At 43.9% G+C, this 24,695-nt stretch overlaps 1 protein-coding gene across 2 annotated transcripts; it reads right to left on the reverse strand.

Annotated features, from left to right (window-relative positions):
• Window positions 1-825: 825 nt before the first annotated feature.
• RNF19B (ring finger protein 19B) lies at window positions 826-24,519 on the reverse strand. 2 transcript variants are annotated; one of them, XM_081870381.1, is made up of 9 exons: window positions 23,439-24,519; window positions 10,760-10,965; window positions 9,220-9,361; window positions 7,705-7,867; window positions 6,917-7,031; window positions 4,856-4,996; window positions 4,290-4,497; window positions 3,550-3,681; window positions 826-1,604 (listed from the first exon to the last, which is right to left on the reverse strand). In XM_081870381.1, the coding sequence occupies exons 1-9, from the start codon at window positions 24,383-24,385 to the stop codon at window positions 1,148-1,150; spliced, it is 2,511 nt and encodes an 836-aa protein (XP_081726507.1). In that variant the 5' UTR covers window positions 24,386-24,519; the 3' UTR covers window positions 826-1,147. The 2 variants fall into 2 exon arrangements, with proteins under 2 accessions (XP_081726507.1, XP_081726506.1); XM_081870380.1 differs by having other exon boundaries at window positions 9,220-9,364.
• Between the last annotated feature and the right edge of the window lie 176 nt (window positions 24,520-24,695).

Raw genomic sequence — 24,695 nt, forward strand, 5'->3', positions numbered from 1 at the left:
CTTTCTACATGCAGGAAATGTGTGACACTGGGGAGCTTTCAAATACGCAAAACAAACCCACAAAGGCTTGAGGGAATTGTACCACATAGTATTCCTACATATTTGGATCTCCACTTTGCCCTCTGAGAGGCTTTCACTCTAAACACCTCTGCATGAAGGGTTAAGGGTGTGTGGGTGGATGTGCATGTGCGCACAGAAAAGCAAAGCTGCTTATACAAGGACTAACAGGATGTGAAAGAGTCAAATAAATAAATAAATAAATAAATAAATAAAATTTCCCGAAGAGCCTCCTTCACCTTTATGCTTCTGCTATCTTTCACAGCCTTTTACACTCATTCCTGTTATACAATGTGGGGGTACCCAGTGGGGCTATTGCTACATGACATACATCTGTTCCACTTCAGCCCTCCAGTCACTTGCCACACTCCAGTTGCAAGCTGCATCAAGCTTTCCTCTGGACTCATTTCCTTCAGGCTATGCCTCCTAAATGAAGTGTATTGTTGTCAAGTGTCCTTATCACTTCAATAGTCTCAGAGCATTCAACACCACAGTATCACTGAGTGCTCTGTCATGATGCAAAGCAAACTTGCAACTGCAGGGACTCAAGCAGCCTCTGGAGGGCAGCAAATTCAAACTTTCACCTTACTCTTGTTGGAAGTATGTGTGCCACACCCAGGCTTCTACACAACAGCACTAATCAGACTGAGTTAGAGGTACATCACTTATATTTTAGGGCAAGGAACAAGCTTTACCAAGGCAGGAGCGCAACAAGGAAAATTCAGAAGAACATACTAGTCCTATGAAAAGGGAGGACAGGATCCACTATGAATGGCAACAGGAATCTTTATTAAAGGCGTTCTTTAGGCGTATGTTTGGCAGACATACGATGTACACGCACACTTTTATGTACACTCTTACACAACTCACAGAGCATCACCAAGCGCTTGAACCAATAAATTAAAAAAAAGAGAGAGATCAAGGGTTTATTATCGTGTAAGAAATGCCATTTCCCCAGTCAGGTTAGGGCAGCAGTCTGGGGAATCAGAAACAAAAGCCAACAATGACATAATCACCCCCACTCCTGGGTGGCCCTCACCATAGTAGAGGCAGTAACAATCAGTGTGCTTCTTCTCAGGAGAGAGCGGCCTCATACTCGGGCCTCAATGCACTCCAGCGTAGAGACTCTCTCCTCTGGCCTGTGCCCTTCTGCTTGGGCACACTGGCCAATATGGGCACTTGGGCTCTCAGCACCTCTGGCGTTTGGGGGATGCAGGCAGGCAGCAGTCTGGGGATAGGGGGAATCACATTCATCAGAGGTAATGTCAGGCACATCGTCCGACTGACTGTCTGAGCTCTCCAAGTCACTTCGGATGCTTTCAGGCTGTGCTAGAGTGATGTCCCAGGTTTTGCTAGCAATGCAGTCTTTTTGCTCACAGCTTTGGTGGTTGCACATCTGCTCCTGCTCTTCTTCTGCTTCCTCCTCCTCATTCTCTGCCATCTGAGTGTGAACATGGAGAGAATCCTCTGTGCTGCTCCCACTAACAAGCTGGTAATGGCTCGGCTTTGTCTCTATGTCCACCTGGATCTCCATATTATTACACTCTCTGTGGAAGGAGGAGCCCATGTGAGTTCTAGGAGACAACTTTTATTTCAGAACTATTTATTGCAATTCTGAAGTTCTGGCAAGCTAACATTTCTAATATAGTTTTTTAAAACCTACTACAAAATAAACAGTATAATACATGAACAAGGCCCCACAACATATTGCTATGTATCCCTGATGTGTGCACTACCTGAGCCTGTGGCTAGAAAAAACCCAAAATGTTAACATCAACAACATTAAGTCACTGCTCCAATGTGGGTCCATATGTGTGCACAAAAACACACACTTAGACACATAAACAGACAGATGTTTTTTAAACACTGACAAAGTGCAACCCTGCTGGATCAAGCCAAAGGCTCATCTAGTCCTGTTCTGAACCTCACTCTTGCAGCCTGCAACAGCGGTACAACCAATTCAAAATAATGAGATGGCTAACTCCTGCAAGTGATTTGAACTGTCATCCTGAGTTTCAGCAGCCTTCCCTGATTCTAGGTCACACACAGAACTGAAGAATCCTGAAAACATTCCACATAACTTTATGCAAAAGTTGTTGCTTCCAACTAGGTGCTGCAAGCCTATAAGAGCAGGCAACAGTTGAAGTACACTGAGAGCACATAGAAATATGTTAGCTGAAACAAAGTGGCAAGAGAGGTACAGTGGACCCTCAGGTTACATTACATAACGTTTGGGTTGCGAACATGGCAAACCTGGAAATGTAAACTTCCAGGTTTCGCCGTGTGCGCATGCACAGAAGCGCTCTATGGCGCCGCGTGTGTGTGCAGAAGTGGCACCTCATGTTGCAGACTTTTCGGGGTACGTACGGACCCCTGGAACGAATTAAGTACATATCCTGAGGGTCCACTGTATCTGAAAATTTACTCTTTAAGTTAGTCGCAGAATAATGAAGTATCTAGTATTTGTATTCTTATGTCTTAAGCTTCCAGTTAAGTTTTCACTACACATTAATCAGCCCCTGTAGCTACCGTATTTTTCGCCCTATAGGACGCACTTTTTCCCCTCCAATAATGAAGGGGAAATGCATGTGCGTCCTATGGGGCGAATGCAGGCTTTCGCTGAAGCCTGGAGAGCGAGAGGGGTCGGTGCGCACCGACCCCTCTCGCTCTCCAGGCTTCAGGAGAGCCGCAGCGCCAGTCCCACAAGGTCGGGGGACAGCGGGGAGGCGGAACGCCGCCATCCCGCTGTCTCCCGATGTGGTTTGGAGGCTGACGGCAGGGAGACGCGTGCTTCTCCCGGCCGCCAGCCCCGCAAGTTCCGGGGACAGCTGGGAGGCGCAGCACGTCCTCCCGCTGTCCCCGGACCTGATCTGCAGGTGGGCGGGGGGGGGGGAGAAGAGCGCTTCTCCTCGCTGCCTGCCCCGCAAGCTCCAGGGACAGCTGGGAGGCGCAGCGCCTCCTCCCTCTGTCCCCGGACCTGGTCTGCAGGCGGGCGGGGGGGGGGGAGAAGAGCGCTTCTCCCCGCTGCCTGCCCCGCAAGCTCCAGGGACAGTTGGGAGGCGCAGCGCGTCCTCCCGCTGTCCCCGGACCTGGTCTGCAGGCGGGCGGCGGGGAGAAGAGCGCTTCTCCCCGCTGCAGGCCCCACAAGCGCTTGGGGGGGAAATAAATTTTTTTTTCTTTATTTCCCCCCAAAAAAACTTGGTGCGTCCTATGGGCCGGTGCGTCCTATGGGGCGAAAAATACGGTAAATACTTCTGAATGATCTGCAGAGAATGATAGTCAACAAAGTCCACACCAAGCCACATTCATCCAACTTTCCATCCAAATCTGCCATACAAGAAAAGGCTCTTCTCACTAAATGAAGTTTTCCATAGAAAACAAGTTATGGTGACCTCCTGCCAACGTCTGTTGACAAGATCAGAACAAAAATGATGGGCTTTCTTCAGAGACCACTGACCCCATTACAAACACAAACTAACTGCATTAACATACCTGTCTTGGGGATTGTAAGAACTAATGATGGAGCCTGCCATAGCTCGCGTGCTGGCATTGTCACTGATGGCTCCAAGGCTGACCGAGTCCTTCGGGAAAATCTCTTTCTGGACATCAGCCTGCACTTCCAGCCTGGGCAAGGGACAGGAATTTATTAGGTTCTTTATACTAATGTAGCTCTCCCACCTCACTTGATGTTTGACTACACAAAGGAGTTATTTAATTCACAAGAATTAAGCATAAAGTGATTCAGTTTTAAGCAACAACTTATTTTACTGAATTTTGCTTTGCCTGTTTTTCTCTAGAACAGGATTAGGTCATGTCTGAGGTCATGACTAACAGTTCCTGTGTAGCACGTTCCCATACATTCTACAGTCAAATTCTCGGCTGTATATTTGGTGCTGGATAGAGATTTGATTACACAGCTGCCTATTTCAGACACTGAATCAGAGGAACAGACCTTATGACCTTATGATTCAGGAGGCAAACTTTCTTGTCACTGTGTCTATGGGATGTTAAAGCATGCAAGACAATGCATGACGAAAGGACAGAAAAGACTTAACCCAATTCATTTTTATTTCTAATCTAAAAGAACCATGAAGTAATAACAGGAGACATTCTTGCATGGGAACACCTAGCTTGGGGTTGTGCAATACAAGCAAACTAGGTTTACTTATGACTGAGTCTCAAACCCATGATATCACACACAGGTGCTGTAGCCTAAATGAACTTTTAATTACCTGCTGTACTTTCCTTTCCCTCCCAAGAGGACTCCACCGCTCAGGGTGCCCCCTGAGAGCGCAGCAAAGCTGGCTGTCTCACTGTAGTTGCCCTGCATGACACTGAGCCCATCAGTAGGGCTCCCACTGGTGCTCAGCACACTGGTAAGGCCTTCAATGCTGCTTTCCCCAATGCTGGGATTCTTCAGAGCCCTCCAAGCATCCGCCACTAGAGACCATGAAAAATATAAGAAGGAACATAACACAAAAGGTGACTTGACAGCAGCATTCCTACATTAGCCAATTAAGTTCTATGTAAACTAGCATACCTGGAAGCAAAACAATGAAGCTGAATGAATCTAGTAGTTTTAAATATTTTTGTCCCTATCAGTTTGGAGCAGCAAGTGAAAAATATGTACAAAGTAATGTGTTTGTAATGTTAGCAAGTAAGAGAAAGAAAATCAAACTGACCTTACAAGTTCACCCCATCAATTATCTAACCCTTCCACTTGCCCCTGGATACAGCTGTTAAGCACAGTCCTAGTTGTTTTTCCCCAATAAGATTAAAAACACAGTTACTTCTTTACCTGTAATTGGCCCATCATCTTCATCAAACTCGATTTTGACTCCTTTCCCATTGGCTGTGCTAACTCCACAACCACCACCACGACACAAAGAAATTGGCACGACTCCATAGACATATGCCAACATAATAGGGACTCCAATACCTGGAAAAAAAGAATAAGTTAGTAGGAAACCAGAATCCTACAAATACAGGTACATGTCCTCTCTGCACATTCTTCAAGGACAGGATGAGTGACATCTCGCTCAGTTATCTTCTTACCACCATGAAAGTGCTTAGTCAGAGACTAAGAACACTATCAACCGGAGAGAAAAGTAGTTTGCATAGATTACACAGATGGCTACTAGAAGAACAGCAGTAACATGTAAGTAGCTTGCCTTTCTTTCTTGCAGTTTGTGTGCTATTCCATAACTGAGTGATTGAAAACCTCAGGAGAATGTCTCTTTCAACTGCAGTACCAGCACAAACTTTCACATCAAGGATTAAGTGAGCATAGTGGGAGCTTTGTAGTATAACAGAGACACCCAGGATATGCTGAGAAAGTAGCCATTTCTCACTTGAGATTTGTGATTATAGGCTGTTTGACCAACTAGCAAAGCATGAAAGTTGAAACAACCAAACAAGAGAGCTTTGAAACCAGTTTGCCTTTGCACTAAGTCACAACAAACATTTTATTCTAGCAAAAATCCTTGATTCTATGAAGATAGAAGACAATTATGAAACTGACACCAGTGTGTGCAAAGCAAACTTCCTGTCATTGTGGGTGGGGGAGGCAGGGAGATGAATGATTTTATATCTCGACTAAGGTAAAAACAGGAAATAGATTTCAATTAAAGGTGAGGTCCAGTTGACAAATCACCTTGTCCTCGTGAAAGGCAAAGCTTAGCAAGAGAACAGGGATAAATAAAATTCTTTTAAAAACATAATTGTTAAAGAGTGAGAAAATGCTGATCTATGGCAGGACTGAGGTGGAGGAACATGGGTCCAGAGGGAAAATATCAAACATTAAATATGACACAGGGTCTAAACTTTAAGAAGTAGTAAATATACAAAAGTCTATCCATTTTGCATAAGAAGACCTCCAAGTGGAAGGGTTCTGTTCATTCAAAAATATCAAGTTTAGTTCCTTGGAGGTTATTTGGTTGGGATGTATCTACTAAACTGTGAGATCAAGAGACTGTAAAGTATGGTGAAGAGTTCTGATATTCTTCTCACCCTATGTCAGATTAGAAATGGAAGCATCTGTACTTGTTGTTCTGGGCACAGTGAAAAGACTCTTAGCGCTGTAGAGATAGCACATAATACCAGTAGCAGGTATTGCGAATCACGACAAGAGTTGCAGTTGATATTAATGTAAAAGCAAACATCCTCTAGATCTATTAATGGAAACCATATCAAGGGTATCAGCAAAAGAAACCATATAAATCCACTGGGCATGGATAAAGGAAGCAGGGCTGCTTCTTTTTGAAAGCATGCTCTGTTGCTTGGACACAGTTGCCTATTTAAGTAATATTAGGGAAGGTATTGACCAAGGCTCATTTTCAAGGAAAGACACACAACTTTTTATTGAGTTATTATTTCAAGCAAAGAAGAGAGTGACAACGTTCAACCTCATTCAGTGTGGCTTATTGTAAAAGATGCTGTGGTACTACAAAAGCTGGAGGGCATCATGTTGACTGCCCCTGCTATAGAAAACAGAGGTGGTGCATGGCAACATTAATATAAGTGATAGAAAACTCCATAACTATATAGGGACAGGGAGGAGAAAGATAGTTTTGTTTTCCTGAGCTCTCTCAAAGGAAGTCCTTGGCTGTACCACTTCCACAATGCCAGAAGATTATTGAGCAGAAAGGAATTCACCACCACTCCGCAAAGCATGAACATTGACCACCACCACCCATCCCAAGTTCTGCAGATGCTCTGCAAAGGCACTGCATTGCATCCTGAACTGAAATATATGTGTTCCATGTAATTAAATTATAACCCATCTAAGGAGTGTTGGGGTTTGGAAATTCTTGACGCCACTGTCAGACTGTGCTTTCTAACACAGAACTCATCTACTTACCTACACTGACAGCAGCAATGACAGGCGATGCAATCACAGATAAGGTTACTCCACCAGTGATGGCCAGGTTCCTCTTGTGCTTAGAGGTTTTTTTCCCCTCATACCTGCTATGAATCTGATATAAGAAGAATCAAGGATAAAAACAGGCCTTGCAACACAAAGAAGAATGGCATTCTAGGAAGATGTTACCTATTGTAGCTCTTAACAGTTTATAGCAGACATGGATTCTCCAGAAAAAAAGAAGAGAGGCTGAAGGACTCTCTAGAGGTGGAAGTCTCACTCTGTCCATAACTGGACAGGCTGGCAGAAATCAGAGCACGGACCATCAACAAGAATCAATGCCACAAAATCAGCAGCAACTTCAATGAAACTTACTAGGCATGCAAAGCCGCAGGCAATATGCAGTTGGGCTGGCCACACACGTGTTCTAAGGAAAGATTACCCACCCCAGGTCCCACAATGCAAACTTAAATTATCACTGAGATCTCTCCACCTCCAACCTAAGAGTAGCCTCCTGGATCTAACTATAGGCCCTTCTACTCCAGCATCTTGTTTCTCAGTAGCCAACCAGATGCCAATGGGAAGTCCACAAACAGCTATGTGTACAAAAGCCCTCCTCCACTGTCATTACCAATGATTGATATTCAAAGGTATGGTGTAATATATTGTATGGTCCCTCTTAACTATCAGGGGAACCACCACCACTTCTGCACCTCACCTCCCCCCTGCAAAAAAACCATCAGCCTTGTAGTTGGATTTAATTCAGCGTATACAGTTATTATTCTTACCTTTCTCCCAACATAAACCGGGATTCCAATGACCATGGCTGGAATGGCAATGCCAGCAATGAGGGAAATACCCACTGGGGCACCAATCAATGTTCCGAGCTGCCAGAGAATCTTCTTTTTACGACTCCATGGCTTCTTGCCCCAGAATGTGCAACCAGAAGGGCTGCAAGAGATTTTATATTTGGTCAGGAACAAGATTCAAAAATGGGGGGAAGGCAGACACCTGCCCACAAAGGTTCTACCAAACCTCTCCCCTCCTCTTCCTGTCCAAGTAGCTAAAGGTGTGTCTACAGCACAGATGGGGAACTGTTTCGACCCTGCGGCAGCGTTAGAAACTGAGATATGAAAGCTAGGAGCTAAATGGCACCTTAAATCTAGGTTATGCACACAACAACAGAATATCTAGGTGCACTTTTTTAATAACAAGAATACAAAAATGAAAATGAATGAACTGCAGCTAAAAGTCTTATGTTCATTTTTCACATGGTCTAGTCCTCATCTGAAGACCTCAAAAAACAAAGCCATTCTTCCCCTGCCCACCCCTCTAATATGCTTAAGAGGGTTTCTTTTCCAGTCTTCAGAGAGTGGCTGGAAATGGGGAGGCAGAAAAAAGTCCTCCTTTCCTTCCACTGTGCAATTTTAATCTGAAATCTTAGGCTCAGAAACTGCTCTCGCTAATGAAATTCCCTGTCGCAAAACGTGCCTAGAACAATGGGAGTTTCGAATGCTGCTCTGAGGCATGCATTCCCTCGCTGCCAACCCTCCAAGGGCCACATGCCAGCAGTGGGGGGGGGGGGAGGGCACACTTTCTCACAGACACATAATACGCACACACTTGTATGTACACAGTACACAGCCCCCCACCCCTGCAGCTGATCCATGTATAGTCATGGGTAAAAGAAAGTGCACCTCCTTTGAATTCTGTGGCTTTACATATCAGGACATAATAGCAATCATTTGTTCCTTAACAGGTCTTAAAATTAGGTAAAAACAACCTCAGATAAACAACAATACATGACATATTACACCATGTCATGATTTGTTTAACAGAAATAAAGCCAAGATGGAGAAATCATGTGTGAAAAACTAAGCGCATCCTTACTGCTTCCACAGGAATTAAGAGGCTAAATAGCAGACAGGGGCTGCTAATCAAATGCCCTTGCTTAATTTATCATCAGCAAGTGTGCCCACCTCTATAAAAGCCAAATATTTTAGCAGTTTGCTGGCCTGGAGCATTCAGGTGTGTTTTAACACAATGCCAAGGAGCAAAAATGACAGAACGCTCTTAGAGAAGCAAGTGCTGCTGCCCATGAAATTGGGAAGGGTTCTAAGGCCATCTCCAATCAATTTTAAGTCCATCAGTCTACATTTCTAAGTATAAGAACACAAATCAATATTTTATCTGTTTTGATACTCCCACAGCACAGTATCTTTTGAGTAGTAAAGGTTTTGGACCACAGCAACATAGCTCTAGCAAGGTAGAGCAGCTTGAGGGCATTTTACCCTCCAACTTACCTGAGGTAATGCAAATCAGAAATTTCCTTCATACAAAGCCAGCAGAATTCACAGCCACATACAGCACAAGTCATGTGATTACAGCTGCCATCATTCATCTTGATGATGTAGGCACTGCAACGTGGACATGGCTTGATGTCATCTGCTATGGAATTGAAAAGGAGAACCCAGTCAAATTTTGTGCACCTAAATAAATCCCAAGAAGGAATTGTCCCAAGACATCTTAAGGCAGCCCTGTTCAGGGATGTTTTTAATATGTAATGCTGTATTGTTTTTAATACTGATTGGGAGCCGCCCAGAGTGGCTGGGGAAACTCAGCCAGATAGGCGGGGTATAAATAATAAATTATTATTATTATTATTATTATTATTATTATTATTATTATTATTATAAATCTTTGAGATCTTCCATTGTAAGAAAGAAGGTGAAAGAACCACCACAGTCTTACTCTTCCAGCCCATCCTCCTTTGAATGAAAAAAAGTGTTTAAATCACATGGCAGGTCAAGATTCAAAAACCTCATTGTTTCTAATTCAATTGACTGTGCTTAGGACCATGGCCTGACTCACTTATTTACCAAATTTAAATCTCACCTTTCCTTCAAGGAGTTCAAGAGAGAATATGCTCCTCCCTTCCACCCCCATTTTATCCTTACCACAATCCTGTCATAAAGGCAGGGGGCGGACTGAGAATGAATGTCTGAAAGTCACTTGGTAAGGTTATTGCCTGAGAAACTCATTCTTAGTTTAAAAGGGTAAGAGTATCCTGGGCCTGACAAGTAATTCATCCCTGATATTTTTAATAAGGCTGCATAGGATCATAGCTCATTATTACTGCAAGTCCTTTAAATTCAGGAGGTCCCAAATTCAGTCCCCGGCATCTCTAGTTATATCAAGTGATGGGGAAAGACCTCTGCCTGAGACCTTGGAGAGCCACTGCCAGTCAGATTAAACAACACTGGGCTAGATGGAGAAACAGTTTGACCTAGCAGAAAGCAGCTTTCTATGTTCCCAACTCCACCAAAACACACTGCTGTTGCCAGCATGCAATTTGAAGAATGACATTTGATTTGAACTAGTTATGTTCAATAGTTATGTTATGTCTGAGGTAAAAGTTTTATAACTCACTTGAAGCAAGTGGGTACTTTAAAACAGAGGTGTGGAATCTTAGAACTCGGTGCTAAAAGCATCCCTCAAGGCCTCTCTATCCAACCTTGAGATTCTTCTCAGGCCACATCCCTTATTCTCCTCAAGTAGTTTTGCCTGTCCAGAATGTGTCCTTGAACTGTAATGATGCTTCCTGCTTGCCTAGATAGAGGAGTGTATGTGTATGTGTATGTGTATGTGTATGTGTATGTGTATGTGTATGTGTATGTGTATGTGTATGTGTATGTGTATGTGTATGTGTATAAACCTTTGCCTTTTACATTGCTGAAATTTAGCTACCATACAAAGGTAAAAGTCACATTTAATCAAGTCAATCTCTTTCCGAGATCTTCACACACAACTGCAATAACTGGCAAGTAGCTCACTGGTACATACCTGGTCCAGATTCTTGTCCATAACTGAGGCCTGAGGTGTGCTTTGTCCGTACCCGCAGAGTTTGTGCTCTTTGTTGGCGGGCCATGTCGCAAGTTTGGTTTGGGTGCCATATCTGCTTGCAGTGATAGCAAAATTCAGTCTGGCAGCCTTCTCTCTCACACGTCAGTTTGGGGCAGCTTGCACATCCATAGGCAATAACAGCATAACTAAGCAAAAAAGTAAATGGCAGGACAGTGTTTTGTTTGGGACATGTATTGACAAAACTGGACTATGTGCAGTAAAGCCACACAGACAACTGTTTCTGTAGAAACCTACTCAGTCACAATTAACTTAGCTTTCTCAGATTTACTACCTATATCTCAGCAAAAATTAAGGTAATTCGATGTACAGTAATGAACATCTACAATCTAACATATTGTTCTCTCCCTTGGTGAGAACAAAACATTTACTGACTTGCTTGTGTAACATTCTAAGAGCTCTAACCATGAGAAGCCTGTCATAATAAAGTTAGTTTTCTCCCCATCTCCCTTAATGGGCTTATAGTTAGTACTTTGGAAACAGAAGCACCAATTGGCAAACAATTTCTACCCGAGCACAAAAAAGAAGTCAGAAGAGAGGTAAAAAACAATTCCTTGTCACAGAAGCTACTCACCATACACAAAAAAATGACACAAGGAGGTTGTCTAACACTGTAGTCTGCATATTTTGTAAGGGTCAGAAGTATCACCCTTGTTACTCTTCTATTAATTCCCAAATAATTCAGGTTGCATGACTATTTCTCAGATCTTGCAGCATGAGAAATCTGGAATAGTCCACATGATTCACAACCTCTGGAGAAACCATTTTACCCAAGTGTAGCACAATTAGAAAAGGTGACCATCACATACCTACGTGCCAATATGCAGATTCAAAAGACAGAAAATGAGGTCCATGTACGTCTGTAGGACCGCTTTATATTTCTAGTATACAATAATGCCCAGTACCAGCAGAGAGGCAGATTTAAATATATTAACTGGCACCACCTGTTATCAAATGGACTACCCTCAATTCACGCAAGTCCTCAACAAAAACAATTATGTTTCATCAGGAGAAACAGAAATATGCATGACTACAGAGCATGCTTCCCTTCATTCTGCACTGTCAAAATTCAGGTAATTTCAACTTCCCCAGCTCAATCAAATTCTGCAGAACATGCAACCAGAATAAAACATGTCTAGGTTTTTTTTGTTGTTGTTGTTGTTTTGCAATGTACTTAACTTGCACAAGTTATTCTAAATGTAACATTCATTTTTTTTAGTGGATGTGATTCCAGAAAGCCATAGTTCTTACATGGAGGACAGGGCTGCTTCTGAGGGGAGGCCCTGCGCTGTACAATTTGTATGCAGCTGCTGGGGAATCTATACTTCCTTTTTGTCAGTTTGATAATCTCCTAGCAGGTGGGAAAAGAGGCTTTGACTATCCCAGCTCTTCTAAACTGAGTCCCCCACTGGGCAATTAAGCCCCCTCTAGCCATTCCACCCCATCATTATCAGGAAGCCAACTGCTGTCCTACAAGAATCATCTTTCACAAGGAGAGCAAGAGGACAGCTGATAACATCAAGTTCAATGACATAGTGTTAATGACAAACCTTTCAGTCTTGAAGGTACAGAAGCCAATAATTAATTCTCAAGACTCCTTTAATCCATTCATGTTTTGCCTCTTAACTACCCGCATTTCCACAGCCAAAACTACATTGAGAACAGAATCTACAAGTGGGACCTGCAACAAAACACTGAAGTGCTTTTATTTAAGGTTCCAGCCAGCAAGCCAGGCCCTTTTCCAATACAATGCATTCCAGCTCACATGCCTACACCCACCCTTTTTTCTGGGTATCTCCCCTCACTCCATCAGTTTTCAGCACCTACTGAGCAGTCTCAGTCTTTATATAACCATTTGGTTTTAGTGGGTCTAGGCAGGAGAGTCACTGTGGTTCATAAACTATCACTGCATTCACCAGAGAACTTCTCCCCATTGAAACAGGCTTAGATGGCCTGCACCTGTTGTTAGGCCAGATAGATTGGGGTTGCTATCAGATGTTCTACCCACCCTGCTGCTAAACAAACAGCTTCTCTGACCCAGCTGAAGGAGGTGTCCTTGACTGTGGTGTTAGTGAACCCCAGGACTGTTCTAGAGAATTCAAAGTTCATGCCTAATCTGCCTCTACTTGACCAGCCTCCACTGCATCCATGAAGCTGTCTCAGCATATTTTTGCACGGCCTGACATACAAGATGGGATATAACTTTGATTTCAGTCTTTGCCACAGGGTGTGAGAGAGATTGTCTGGAGATGTGAAGGTATTGTTATAGCGCTCCTGTTAGATCATTTCTTGATGAGATTTGGTGTCATTTCTTATGCAGAAAGAAACTAGATTTATTTTTCTACTTGATTCTTTGCATCCCTCAGGTTTGAATACTGAAATTGATTATAGTTGCTTTCTATAAGTCATTACTAATGCTTGTATATATAACACCTGTTTATGGATAAAGTTTGTTTTACATTTGTTGTTTTAAAGGGGTAACTTTAAGAAGAAAACCTCACAGCTGCAGATTTCTGTCACCTGTAACTAAAATCACTGCTGCGCCTGTCTATATAATCTTACATTGTAACAGTTGTTGTTCACTGCAGAAACCACTATGTTAGAAGTTCTATTATCTCGATACTTCATATATGGTTTGTACTTCTATAGCACAATTGTTTATATAATTTTAATTTGTTAAAATATGTTGAATTACGACATTATATTCATTTATATTACTTAGAATATGTACAACGGATGAAGCCCAGGAGGGCGAGTTCCATGACTTTTGATATACTACATATGAACATGTACCACTGATGAAGCCCATGAGAGTGAAACAAGGCATTATTCCGGAAATCCTTGTCAACACTGTGGAACTGTAGTAGGCTCCAATTTGGACTTTATGAACATATGTGGAACAGAAACTAGAAGACATTTGGTCTTTATGAATGAACTGATTTATTGGGACTTCCATCTATATTATTGCACTTTGTGTGCTGTTTATGTGCAAGATAAACATTTGATATTGTGATAAGAATATATAGGAGTATTGTTTATGTGAATGCACAGCTGGTTATGTCTTGTGTGTTTGTCAAATGTATTTCATGTAACGCAAGCCTTGATGTTGTTTTGCGAGATTTGGTGTCATGACAAAAATCCCTCCCTGCAAGCATAAAGGGTCTATCAGAATGGTCTGCCATTGAAGACTTATGGAATCCAACTGATTCTTGAATGCTCTGGGAATGTTTCCTGTCTTGATGTGGAACGGTGAGATGAAGCAGGCTATCAACAAAATTGCCCCCAAGCCCTCTGTCTGACACTGTGGAGCCTGAGTAACACTGTGGTTCTCTGCAGAATTTCAGACAATGACATAGAACAGATGATAGGTAAAGCACATTTGGGCTAAGATGTGATGTGAGAGTGACTGAACATAATTGTGCCTATTGTGTGGTGGTGAAGGCACCAAAGGCTTAACTGGCTGCCACCATTGTGTCCTCAAGTAGCTGTCCAGCAGAACTTTTCAAAGTGGCATGTGCTTTACTTAACCTGCTCCAGCAAAAAGTAGGCTGGGACCCTCTGAGGCCTGCTGTAATAATTTTGCTAGGCACCAAGTAAAGGTAAAAGCATTCATCTCCACAGTGATCTGAACACCAAAGTTAGAAAGGATATTGGTGAGGTTTCCAACTCATCATCTGGTTTAGTCCTGTAGGATCAGTTTCAGCTAAAGAGGACTGAGGATGTAGAAAAGATATTTGTAACAGTTTGTCCTACCATATCCTTGCCCATCAAGGCTAATTCAAGCTAGCAGGAATGGGCTGACAAGGAAAGTCCAGGGATTGGTGAATGTGTCATTATGCAATGGGGTAGTGCCAGACAACCTTAAAGATGTGTTGTGTGACCACTCCTCAATAAGCCCTACCTGCAAACCAAGGTTTATGACTAACTACCTCCTGAACACAGGTTCTCCCTTTTTAGCCAAATCAAGAATGGTGGAAGTCCTAACACAGGCTTATTGGAGGATACTGATTATCTTGAGCCATTCCAGACTGGCTTCAGGTCATAGTATCCTCCTGATCAGCTTTGTTGAGGGCACGATATTGCAGTGGTTCTGGTCCTATCTATGGGGTTGGTTCCACAGCTTCCTTGCAGTTATGCTATGGTTACTGCAGGGTACTATTCTATTGCCAATGCTATTTAACATCTAAACATAGCCATAGGAGTCGTCATTTGAAGTTTGGAGGCAAGTTCTATTTCTCTACTACATTTGAGTCGTGAGTGTCATGCATGACCTTCAGAAACTGAATTTGAATCTATCCTGGCATTTGCTGCTAGCCTCTTGTTTCTGCCAAAGTTTTTAAAGTGTAAAGCAGATTTTTATATAAGGAAGTCACTGGTTACAGGGTATAGAAGGTACAAGAAAGGTTTAGATGCATGGCTAGGCACAAGTGAACACATTGAACTAACAAACGGCATGCCCCATGAGCCTGTTGAGGAGGGGGGTGCTTTTAGTGTGTGTGGTAAGGAGCTGGAGTCTTTGGAGTGAGCAAGCAAATTAGCATTCCCCTGAGTGGGTTGGAACTGCGGTTTGTTCATGCAGGTGCCAGTACCTCCATGCCCTTGAAGACGGAAGTGGAGTTGGCTCCGCATCCAACCTACTCTGTTGCCTCCCCAAAAGGCAGCAGCTCATCACTAACAGGAGGCAACATCAGAGGTGGTTCCACAATAGCAGAGGTCTGACTAGAGGCAGCTGTTACCACAGAAGAACAACATATCTCTGTCAACCCACTCGATCCCTCCCCTGAATCCAGCTGTGCAGTCACTACCCCCTCCTTTAGTTGAGATTCCTGCATTACAGGGGGTTGGACTAGATGACTCTCAGGGTCCCTTACAACTCTATAATTCTATGATTCAATTCCGTGGGATCCCAATTTCATCTTCCACAATCCACTGGAACCCTTCTCTATATTTCCAAACTTCAACTCCCCAAGTTCTTATTTTTCATCTGGATTGGACCAAGCACTCCACAAGACCTCCACAGGACTCATGGCAGAATCCTTAATGAAGTACATTGTGGGTCGGTGTTTTTGAGTTTGGAAATAGGGAAATCTGCCAGTTCTAGATGGGGTTGGACTCCTTTTGGAAGGACAAGTGCACAGTTTGGGGGTACTCTTTAATCCATCTTTGTCACTGGAGGCCCAAGTGACCTCAGTGGCAGGAAATGCCTGGCAGGTCTGCTAAGTATGATTACAGGGGTACCCAGCTACTGTGATCAACATGCTGGTAACCTTACAATTGGGTTACTGTAACACATTCTATGTGGGCTAACCTTGAGGTTGGTCTAGAAGCTGCACCTAGGTTGCTGAAGCTTCCTACTGCACACATGTAACATCAATAAAGAGGGATCTGCAATGGCAGTTCATTAGCTGCTGAACAAAGTTTTAAGTGTTGTTTTTGACCTCTGAAGCCCTAAACAGCTTGGGAACAATTACAGTATATTCAAGACTCCCTTTTCTTTATAGTCCATCAATGACACTGTGTTATTTGGGTGGGGCACTTCTGACTGCACTGCTTAGTTGGCTGGAGGGACAACTACTGTGGCACCCATTTTGTGGAATAAGCTCCCCATGGAGATCAGGAGAGCAGTGGTGATAGGATAATTTCACAGATAGTTAAAGACCATTCTGTTTATCATGACATTTTCCAACAGCCAATCTTAAGATATTTTGGGGTTCTAGCTGCTGAAAAGATATGACTATCTAGTATTTTAACAGTTAATTGTATTTATTTATTTTATTTATTTGCATATTTTGAACTGCTTTGAGGTGCACAAATTTATAAATAAAAAGCTGTATGTATACAAATATAATATAGTATAGTATAATATAATATAATAAATATAATATATAATACAATACAAGTCAATAAAAATTGATATAGAATCCTGCTTCTACCTTGACCTCAAGTACCAATCTGCCTACCACCTTTCACTTCCACTGACTGAATGAGAGCTAAATACATGCTACTCATTTACTGGTAATTCTGCCAACACAATGAATTTATTTTAATGCCCTGAAATTTCCCCCTCAACCTCAGGGAAAAATACAAAGCAACGAATGTCAGACAGCAGCACAAGCTGACTACAATGAAAAAGGTAGTTCCAGATTTGTATGCAGATCTAACTGTGCACTAGAAGACCAACATTACCATGGAAACACACCCTTGTGTTATGTCTGCAGTTTACCTCCCTAGGCAGAATAGCTAAGCTTGCCAATTTAGGAAGATGCTTGAAGCATGGGTGGGATGCAGAAACCATGAGGATTTTGCATGCTATTTTTCTCAGAACATGCTTTTATTGCAGTCTCACAGAGAAACTGAACTATGAAACCTATGTGACAAAGATTTTCTACAAAACATGTGAGAAGCAGGGAGAAAGAAATCGTATGCATCGTTCTGAACCCACACAGATTACTGACAGCTCTTAGGTACTACTTCAGGCAGCACATATGCTATCTTGGCACCATGTACAATTGACTTTTGTGTAAATGTGACAGCTATTCATCAGAGCACATGCCCTATCCCACTGTCTCTTCCAAATGTTTTTTACACATAAAATCCCCCACCTGATAGGTGAAAAATTGATAGCTGCTGTTCAAGCAAGTGATATGCAAAACTGCAGCTGGATTTTGTGCAACCAATTTTTTTGATACTGTATTCTAACGGTATTACTAGCACTAGCAGCTGCACTGCCTGCTTGTGCTGCTCACCAACCCACCTAACAGACCCCCACATTAACCCCCTAGAGCAGGGGTCAGCAAACTTTTTCAGCAGGGGGATGGTCCACTGTCCCTCAGACCTTGTGGGGGGCCAGACTATACTGGGGGGGTTAACAAATTCCTATGCCCCACAAATAACCCGGAGATGCATTTTAAATAAAAATTACACATTCCACTCATGTAAAAACACGCTGTAAAAACACACGGACTGTCCATGGGCTGAATTTAGAAGGCGATTGGGCTGGATCTGGCCCCCAGGCCTTAGTTTGCCTACCCATGGGTAGATCTGTGCTCTTTCGCCATCTCTCCCTGCCTCCCGAAAATTCTATGAAGATTCAACAATTGCAAAGGGGGAAGGAAAAGCAACGGTTAGGGCATGGGTAGGCAAACTAAGGCCTGGAGGCTGGACCCAGCCCAATTGCCTTCTAAATCCAGCCTGCAGATGGTCAGGGAATCAGCGTGTAGAATGTGTCCTTTTATTTAAAATGCATCTCTGGGTTATTTGTGGGGCACAGGAATTTGTTCTCTCCCCCCCCCCAATATAGTCCAGCCCCCAAGGTCTGAGGGACAGTGGACCAGCCCACAGCTGAAAAGGTTTGCTGACCCGTGCCCTAGAGCTTCCCCTTCCCACCCCATGCAATTCCAAAGCTTACTTTTCACCTCTCAAACCCCATTTCTGATGCCAGTTCTCTCTATTCTATAGACTCACTTTGAACTCATTTCATCTTCACCTCCTTGTCTGTGCCTCATCCTCTTTTTTGTGCAATACCCTTACATACAAACCAACCGCATGGTAATCTCGGGTACCTTCCTCTTCCAACACAGAGCAACTGAGCACCTTTTTCACCTTCCACTCAATTATGAAGCTATTCCCTGCTATTCTGCAGACCCTTTCATGACTCTGCTTTAGTCCTCAACCCCATTCCCATGCCTCTTACTACCTCTTTTTTGCAACCCCTTTTACACTCCTATTTTTACCATCACCCCCTTTTTTATTCCACCCTCATCCTCACTTTTCTCAACTCTCCCTTGCACACAGATCACCATTTGCATGCTTTCTTAACTCCCCTATTCTGCAGCCCCCTTTGTGGACACACATCATGATGATATACATTACTGTAACTTTAAAAATGAGTAGAATCTTAAAACCAAGACTGTCAGTTGGGCTGTTCAGTTTTAAAGGATGTTGTACATATATAGATGTCTGATTGTTAACAAACTAACTCTTCTAAATTACTACACTGAATCTTCACTGAACTTCATGCTGAAGACAACACATGGTATCAGGAGTGACATACATTCTGTGAAGCTACTGTGGGATATTTGAGGGCTCAGCATCCTTTATTTCTCAGAGGAATGGAAGAGAGAGAAGTTTGAGTTCAGCAACAAGGAAAAAATACTGAAAGAGGAAAAGAGGTTGTTTTAAACTGGTAAAAGTTTGAATAAAGCTGTGGTGGAGTAACCCTGGGGGGGGGGTGGTTGTGATTTTAAACAACAGCAGAGGTTTGAGTAAAGCAAGAATGGAAGACCACTGAGGATTTTTGCTTGTTTTAAACCAAATCGGTTTTAAGAAAGAGAACAAGCAGAGATGCATACAACACAGAAGCTAACAGCACAAAACTAAAGCAAAGCCTTTCAAAACTCCCTTCTCAGTGTACTCAAACCCTGTTTTAAACTGCCACTTTGCCCCACTCAGTGTCACCCCTGCTACTCTACTCAAACTTCTGCCATTGTTTAAAACCAATTTTCCCCTCATAATGCCTCTCTTCTTTTCTTTTCTTTTCTTTCTTTTTTTTTTTTTTTTTTTTTTTTTGCTACCACGCCATGGCAACCTTCTGCGCAACCTGCCTGTAACTTTGTCCCTTACCCCACCCTGATTTCATGCAAATCCAGGATTGTGATGAGGCACTACAAATGGGGGCTACATTCTTACATTGTTATTATATACAGAGAAATGTAAAACATAACACTTTAATGTGGAAAAGGTCTGGTTCATTATCTCTTGCCTGTTTCCAGACTTTTGGCAGGGGTGATATTTCATTTTTAAACGAACCTCTGCAAATTTAAGAACAGTGTATTTTTTAACAAAACAAAATCTAGATTCCAACAGTGAACATCATGAAACCCGCCAGTGTCTCAAGTTTGTTACAAAGGATACAGTGCTGAAGCTTCTTTCAGAATGTTTCTGGGTAGTCTTCAGGGTCTCTATGTACAAACTATTAGCTTAGAATACAAGGCAACCAGATAGGATATATTTCATTTCAGTGTTAAATAGCACACTAACCTTCAGAACCCTGCCACAGAAGTAGCACTATCTCAAATAAAGCAAGTTGGCGGCATCTATCCAAGAGCAGGGTGTTCCATCAGCTTGTTTTATGTTTCCTATCAAATCTGATAAATTTTGCATCGGTTGAATAGAGGAAACAGTTAAGTGATAACCAGATTCTTGCTAATTAAGCAAAGCAGAAAAACTGCCCAACAGTATTTAGTGGAGCTACCATGTGGGTGGTATGCTTGCCCACCTTCTTTTGATCTCTAATTCCTCTAATTATGCAGTACAGCATAATTTGGGACTGCCCAGCAACAACATATGCATGACAGAAATCAACAGAATCAGAAGCAACTACAACAATTCCAAGAATATTCTGCAGTGCCCAGTACATTACAACTTCCCTTACCCCATGCTTTAAGATGAATGTTCTAAAGGACAACTTAAAGAATCATTGCTTGTACTTTCCATGCTGTCTTAAGAGAAACATTGGGAGGCTGATTTAAAAGAAAACAGAAGTGAAAGTAAAACAAGACTTACTCAAATCTCATTCTGACTAACTGCCAAAGGCTAGGCCATTTCCCAGTTACCCAACTGGATGTTGAATCACAATGATTCAACATTTCACCACCTGCATCCCCATACATAAAATGCTTTCTTACCAGAATGTGCAAGTTTCTGTTCTTACTGAAAGTCATTGTTTACAGTTTCCTCCACTATTGTGAAAGGATAGCTTAAGGCTGCTGAACTTCTCAGCATACAGAGGGACTGGGAAAGACCCACAATTCCCTGGCATTTTAGAAACAGGAACTTTTCAGTAAAAAAAATTCCACCACAAACCTGAAATACATGCAGCACTTGTGATCAGAAAATTTCAAATCAAACTCCCCTTGCCCCTACTTCCAAGGATCACCCACTCCTCCTCATCTGTAACATCAACCCCACATCAATAAATATTTATTAATTCTTAAACAAGATTCTCAGGAAAATAAATTTTACTGACAAAACGATTCTGAGCAAAGTCTACCTGCAACTAAGTAGACAGGAATGACACAAAGTACAATTCACACCTCACTGCAGGACCTAGTTAATTAACTACCATCAGCAGTACCAGCCAGTCCTTGCCAAGGATTCAAGCCACAGAATGATTTGGGAGTATCTAGATCACCATAAACTGGGACTTTCCACAGCTGTCTGACACATTATCTTCCCTCTTGATGGGCCATCCCTCCTCTATTACTGAGACCAACAAGGCATAGTCTACAAGGTAACAATAAACCACAGCTTAAGATTTGTTAAGGTCTTTTGAAGAAGGGCAGTTTATTACTAACCACCACCACTCATGGTTTCTTAGGTTTGTTTATGCTCCTTGTACTGGGGAGGAGAAATGTGGGATCAATCAAGCAGCAGGTACTACTCGTTCATGCTAAACCACAATAACCCAGAGATCCCAGCTTATCTTTACATGCCAACACAAAGTGTTTGAGATAGCATTTCCATTTCATATAAGAATTCCTCTTGAGGATTTGATAGCCACAGCATAGAGTGAACTGTTTCATTATAGTCTGCCCTTTAAATGCAGTTAGTTTTGTTTACACATACATGTGCTTCCCTCCATTACTTATGTGTTGCCCTCCATTTACAGAGGGAAAGACAGTCCTTAATAAACACCTCAAACTTTACAAGATATACTGATCTTGTAAAGTTTGTGTCTTCCACGTGTTTTCAGTCTGCACCAAGATAACTGATCTTATACATACATCCTATTTCCCTTCCTACACTGTGACCGTGTTCAGTATTACCCAAGCCCTGTAAAGAAAGTGTTTACTCAAGAGATGCAGCTCCCTGGGTCCTCTAAAGGTTTAGACTACAATTCTATGGGGAATGTATATACTGATTTGCTGGTTTTTAAATACTTAATGCAGGTTCTAGCACATCTTTGGCACTTCCAAAGTACCTGATAATGAAAGTTTTGTTTTCATTTTCACTTTCACTCACACCTATTCCTTTGCAAAATTATAACCATTAGGCAGCAAAAGTAGCTGCCTTAATGAGATTGGAGAAACTCCTTTAATAAGGGCTGCGAATGACTGGAAGAAGCTAAGTGCATTCAAATTGACACTTCATTGCTGGACATAGTCCTGCTGGTGCACTGCATGCACTTGATCAGCAATGCTTTAGTCTTAAATTTTTTTGCTGTTTGCCACAATTTCCCCTAGGATATTGAAAGAGACAGTGTGAGCAGTTTGGGAACAGGGCACTTACTTGTCTCCCTCTGGACCAGTGGCGTAGCGTGGGTTGTCAGCACCCGGGGCAAGGCAAGTAATTTGCGCCCCCTAACCCATGGATTTGCCCTAACCCCAGATGTTGAGCCCGGTGCGGCCGGCCCCCCCTGCGCCCCCCACGCTACGCCACTGCTCTGGACAGAAAAAGTCAGATGAGGCACCATTGTTGAAGCAACATTCCCCGTACTACACTTAATTTCTATAGGAACATGGAGCAGTCTGGGCTCCTTTCAGAGTAAGGGCAGGATAGAAACTTAATAAAATAAAATAAAATAAGTGAACAGTAGTTAAAAATACAATACTTATTACTGCATACAATGTTCTTAGTGTTCAAGTGTTTTTCAAACACTCCTACAAGTCGGGAAAAATATAAAATAATGATGTTAACTTTATTGCAGATAAGGGGCTAAAGCTAAATGGCTTGCTATGACTGTTCATGGCAGGTGAGATATGAACTATAGACACAATTATGCACTATTTCCCAAATGAAGCAGCAGTGTGTGAACTAAACAAGAATATAAAATCTGCAAAAACCACCTCTCCCACAAAGCCTCTGGGCTTAATTCCCAAAGCCCTTATCCCCAACAGAAAAAAGCCAGAGGATGCTCTTCACACCCCTTTTTCTTATATTTCCATCACTTTGCCATTTTCTCTCTAAACTATCCACTTTTAAACTGTAAACTGTTGATGGCAGAGTGACATACCATTTTTGCTCATTTCACTCTAATGCACCATGTATTCAGCTGGTACAGAACATTGGCTTGGCTACAAAGACAATATTTAGTCAATGCAAAGGCACCTCCCCTGCACCTTTAAACTTTAAACTTTAGCTGGGGCTCTGTGACATGACCTTTAAAAAGAGTTCTCTCCCTAGTAGTGCATGCCCCTCTGTGAACCTTGAAACCTGGTACACACCCTGCCAATCATGGCTGGCCCCAATCGAAGCACTGGCTTGCTTTTGCTCTGAATTGGTGCAGGACTAAGCAGCTTTGAATCATGCTGTTCTTAGGTTTAATGTCCCCCACTGGCAAGAGCCCGGTAGGTGGTGCTGTCTGGACCTCACCCACCCCTATCTGTAACATGGGGGCAAGATCCAAACCGGCCAACCTTTCCAGGGTTGTTGTAAAGATCACAGCAGGCTAATGCAGATAAAGCAATTTACTTCCCATAACGACCACCAAAGTAGCAGCTGCTGTTTTTACTTTATTATTATTATTATTATTATTATTATTATTATTATTATTATTATTAAGCGTGTCCTTCCTCCTGCCCCTGCCTTTGCTCTCTCTCACCCGCAGTCCGGGGCCGGGCACCACCTGCAGTCCGGGTCGGCGGCCAGGCAGCGGCGGAGCATGAACTCCTCATACTTGGCGACGAGGTGGGGCGAGTCGCGCAGCAGGAGGCGGATGTCGGCCGGGTTGAGGCGCTCGCTGCACTCGGGGCAGCTGATGTTGACGCGCGACTCGGTGATCTCGATGCGCAGGTACTGGCGGAGGCACGAGCGGCACGAGCGGTGCGGGCAGGAGAGGAGGCGCGGCGCGTTGCCCGCCGGCTGCCGCACCAGGCACAGCGGGCACTCCAGCTCCGACGGGGAGGACTCCTCGCCGCCCTCCTCGCACTCCGCACCACAAGACGACGACGAAGACGAGGCGGCGGCGGCGGCGGCGGCATCGCCCTCCCCGGTAACCGCCGCCGAAGGAGCAGGAGGCGGCTGTGGCGGCGGCGGCGGCGATGAGGGCGGCGGCGGAGTGGCCTGGGTTGATGCTGCGGTGGGGCTGGCGATCGCCGCCGCCGCCGCCACCGCCTCCACCACCGGGGCGGGCTTGGCTTGAGGCGGCTCTGGCTTGGCCTTGGCCTTCCGGCGGCGGCGGACTCCGGCCCCGGAGGCTGAGGACGAGGCGGCCGAGGCGGCGGCCGAGAAGACGCTTTGGAAGCTGAGGAGGCGGCGTCGGCCCCGGCTGGTGCCGCTGTTACTGCCGCTGTTGCCGTCACCTCCTCCGCCGCCGGTGCCTCTGCCGCCTCCTGCTTGTCCTGAGCCGCTCTTGGGGCATTTGGCCGGCGGGGCAGCCGCGTGGATCGAGGTAGAGCGCGGCGACTCCGAGTCCTTCTCTGAGCCCATCGCGAAGGAGAGGCGGACGGCCGGAGAAAGCGGCGGCAGCGTCGCCCGCTCGGCTCTGCGCCTCCTCTGAGGTGAAACCAGAGAGAAAGGGGAGTGAGGCGGAGAGAGGAGAGAGCGCATGCGCGGCCGATGGCCCGACCAACCGACCCACTGACTGACTGCTGAGGTAACCCAACCGCCGCCAACGGCCTTCCAGCTCCGGCTGCGCAGGCGCGTCAGCTCCACACAACTCGCTTTCCTTACCCAAGCTGTCTGCTCCTTTCGCAATGCGCATGCGTCCCAAGCGGGGGAAGGCGACTTAAGAACCAATGTATTTTATGTAATTACATGTAATGCAGGCGTTGTGCTTTGAGCCTACGAGCTGCTCATAGAGAGTGAAGGTCCAAAAGGAAGGCTCGTGAGGCGCTCTCAGTCTCAGAGGGTGGGCAGG

Source organism: Podarcis erhardii (assembly GCF_964252035.2).
Source record: "Podarcis erhardii genome assembly, chromosome: 7".
NCBI classification, from domain to species: Eukaryota; Metazoa; Chordata; class Lepidosauria; order Squamata; family Lacertidae; genus Podarcis; species Podarcis erhardii.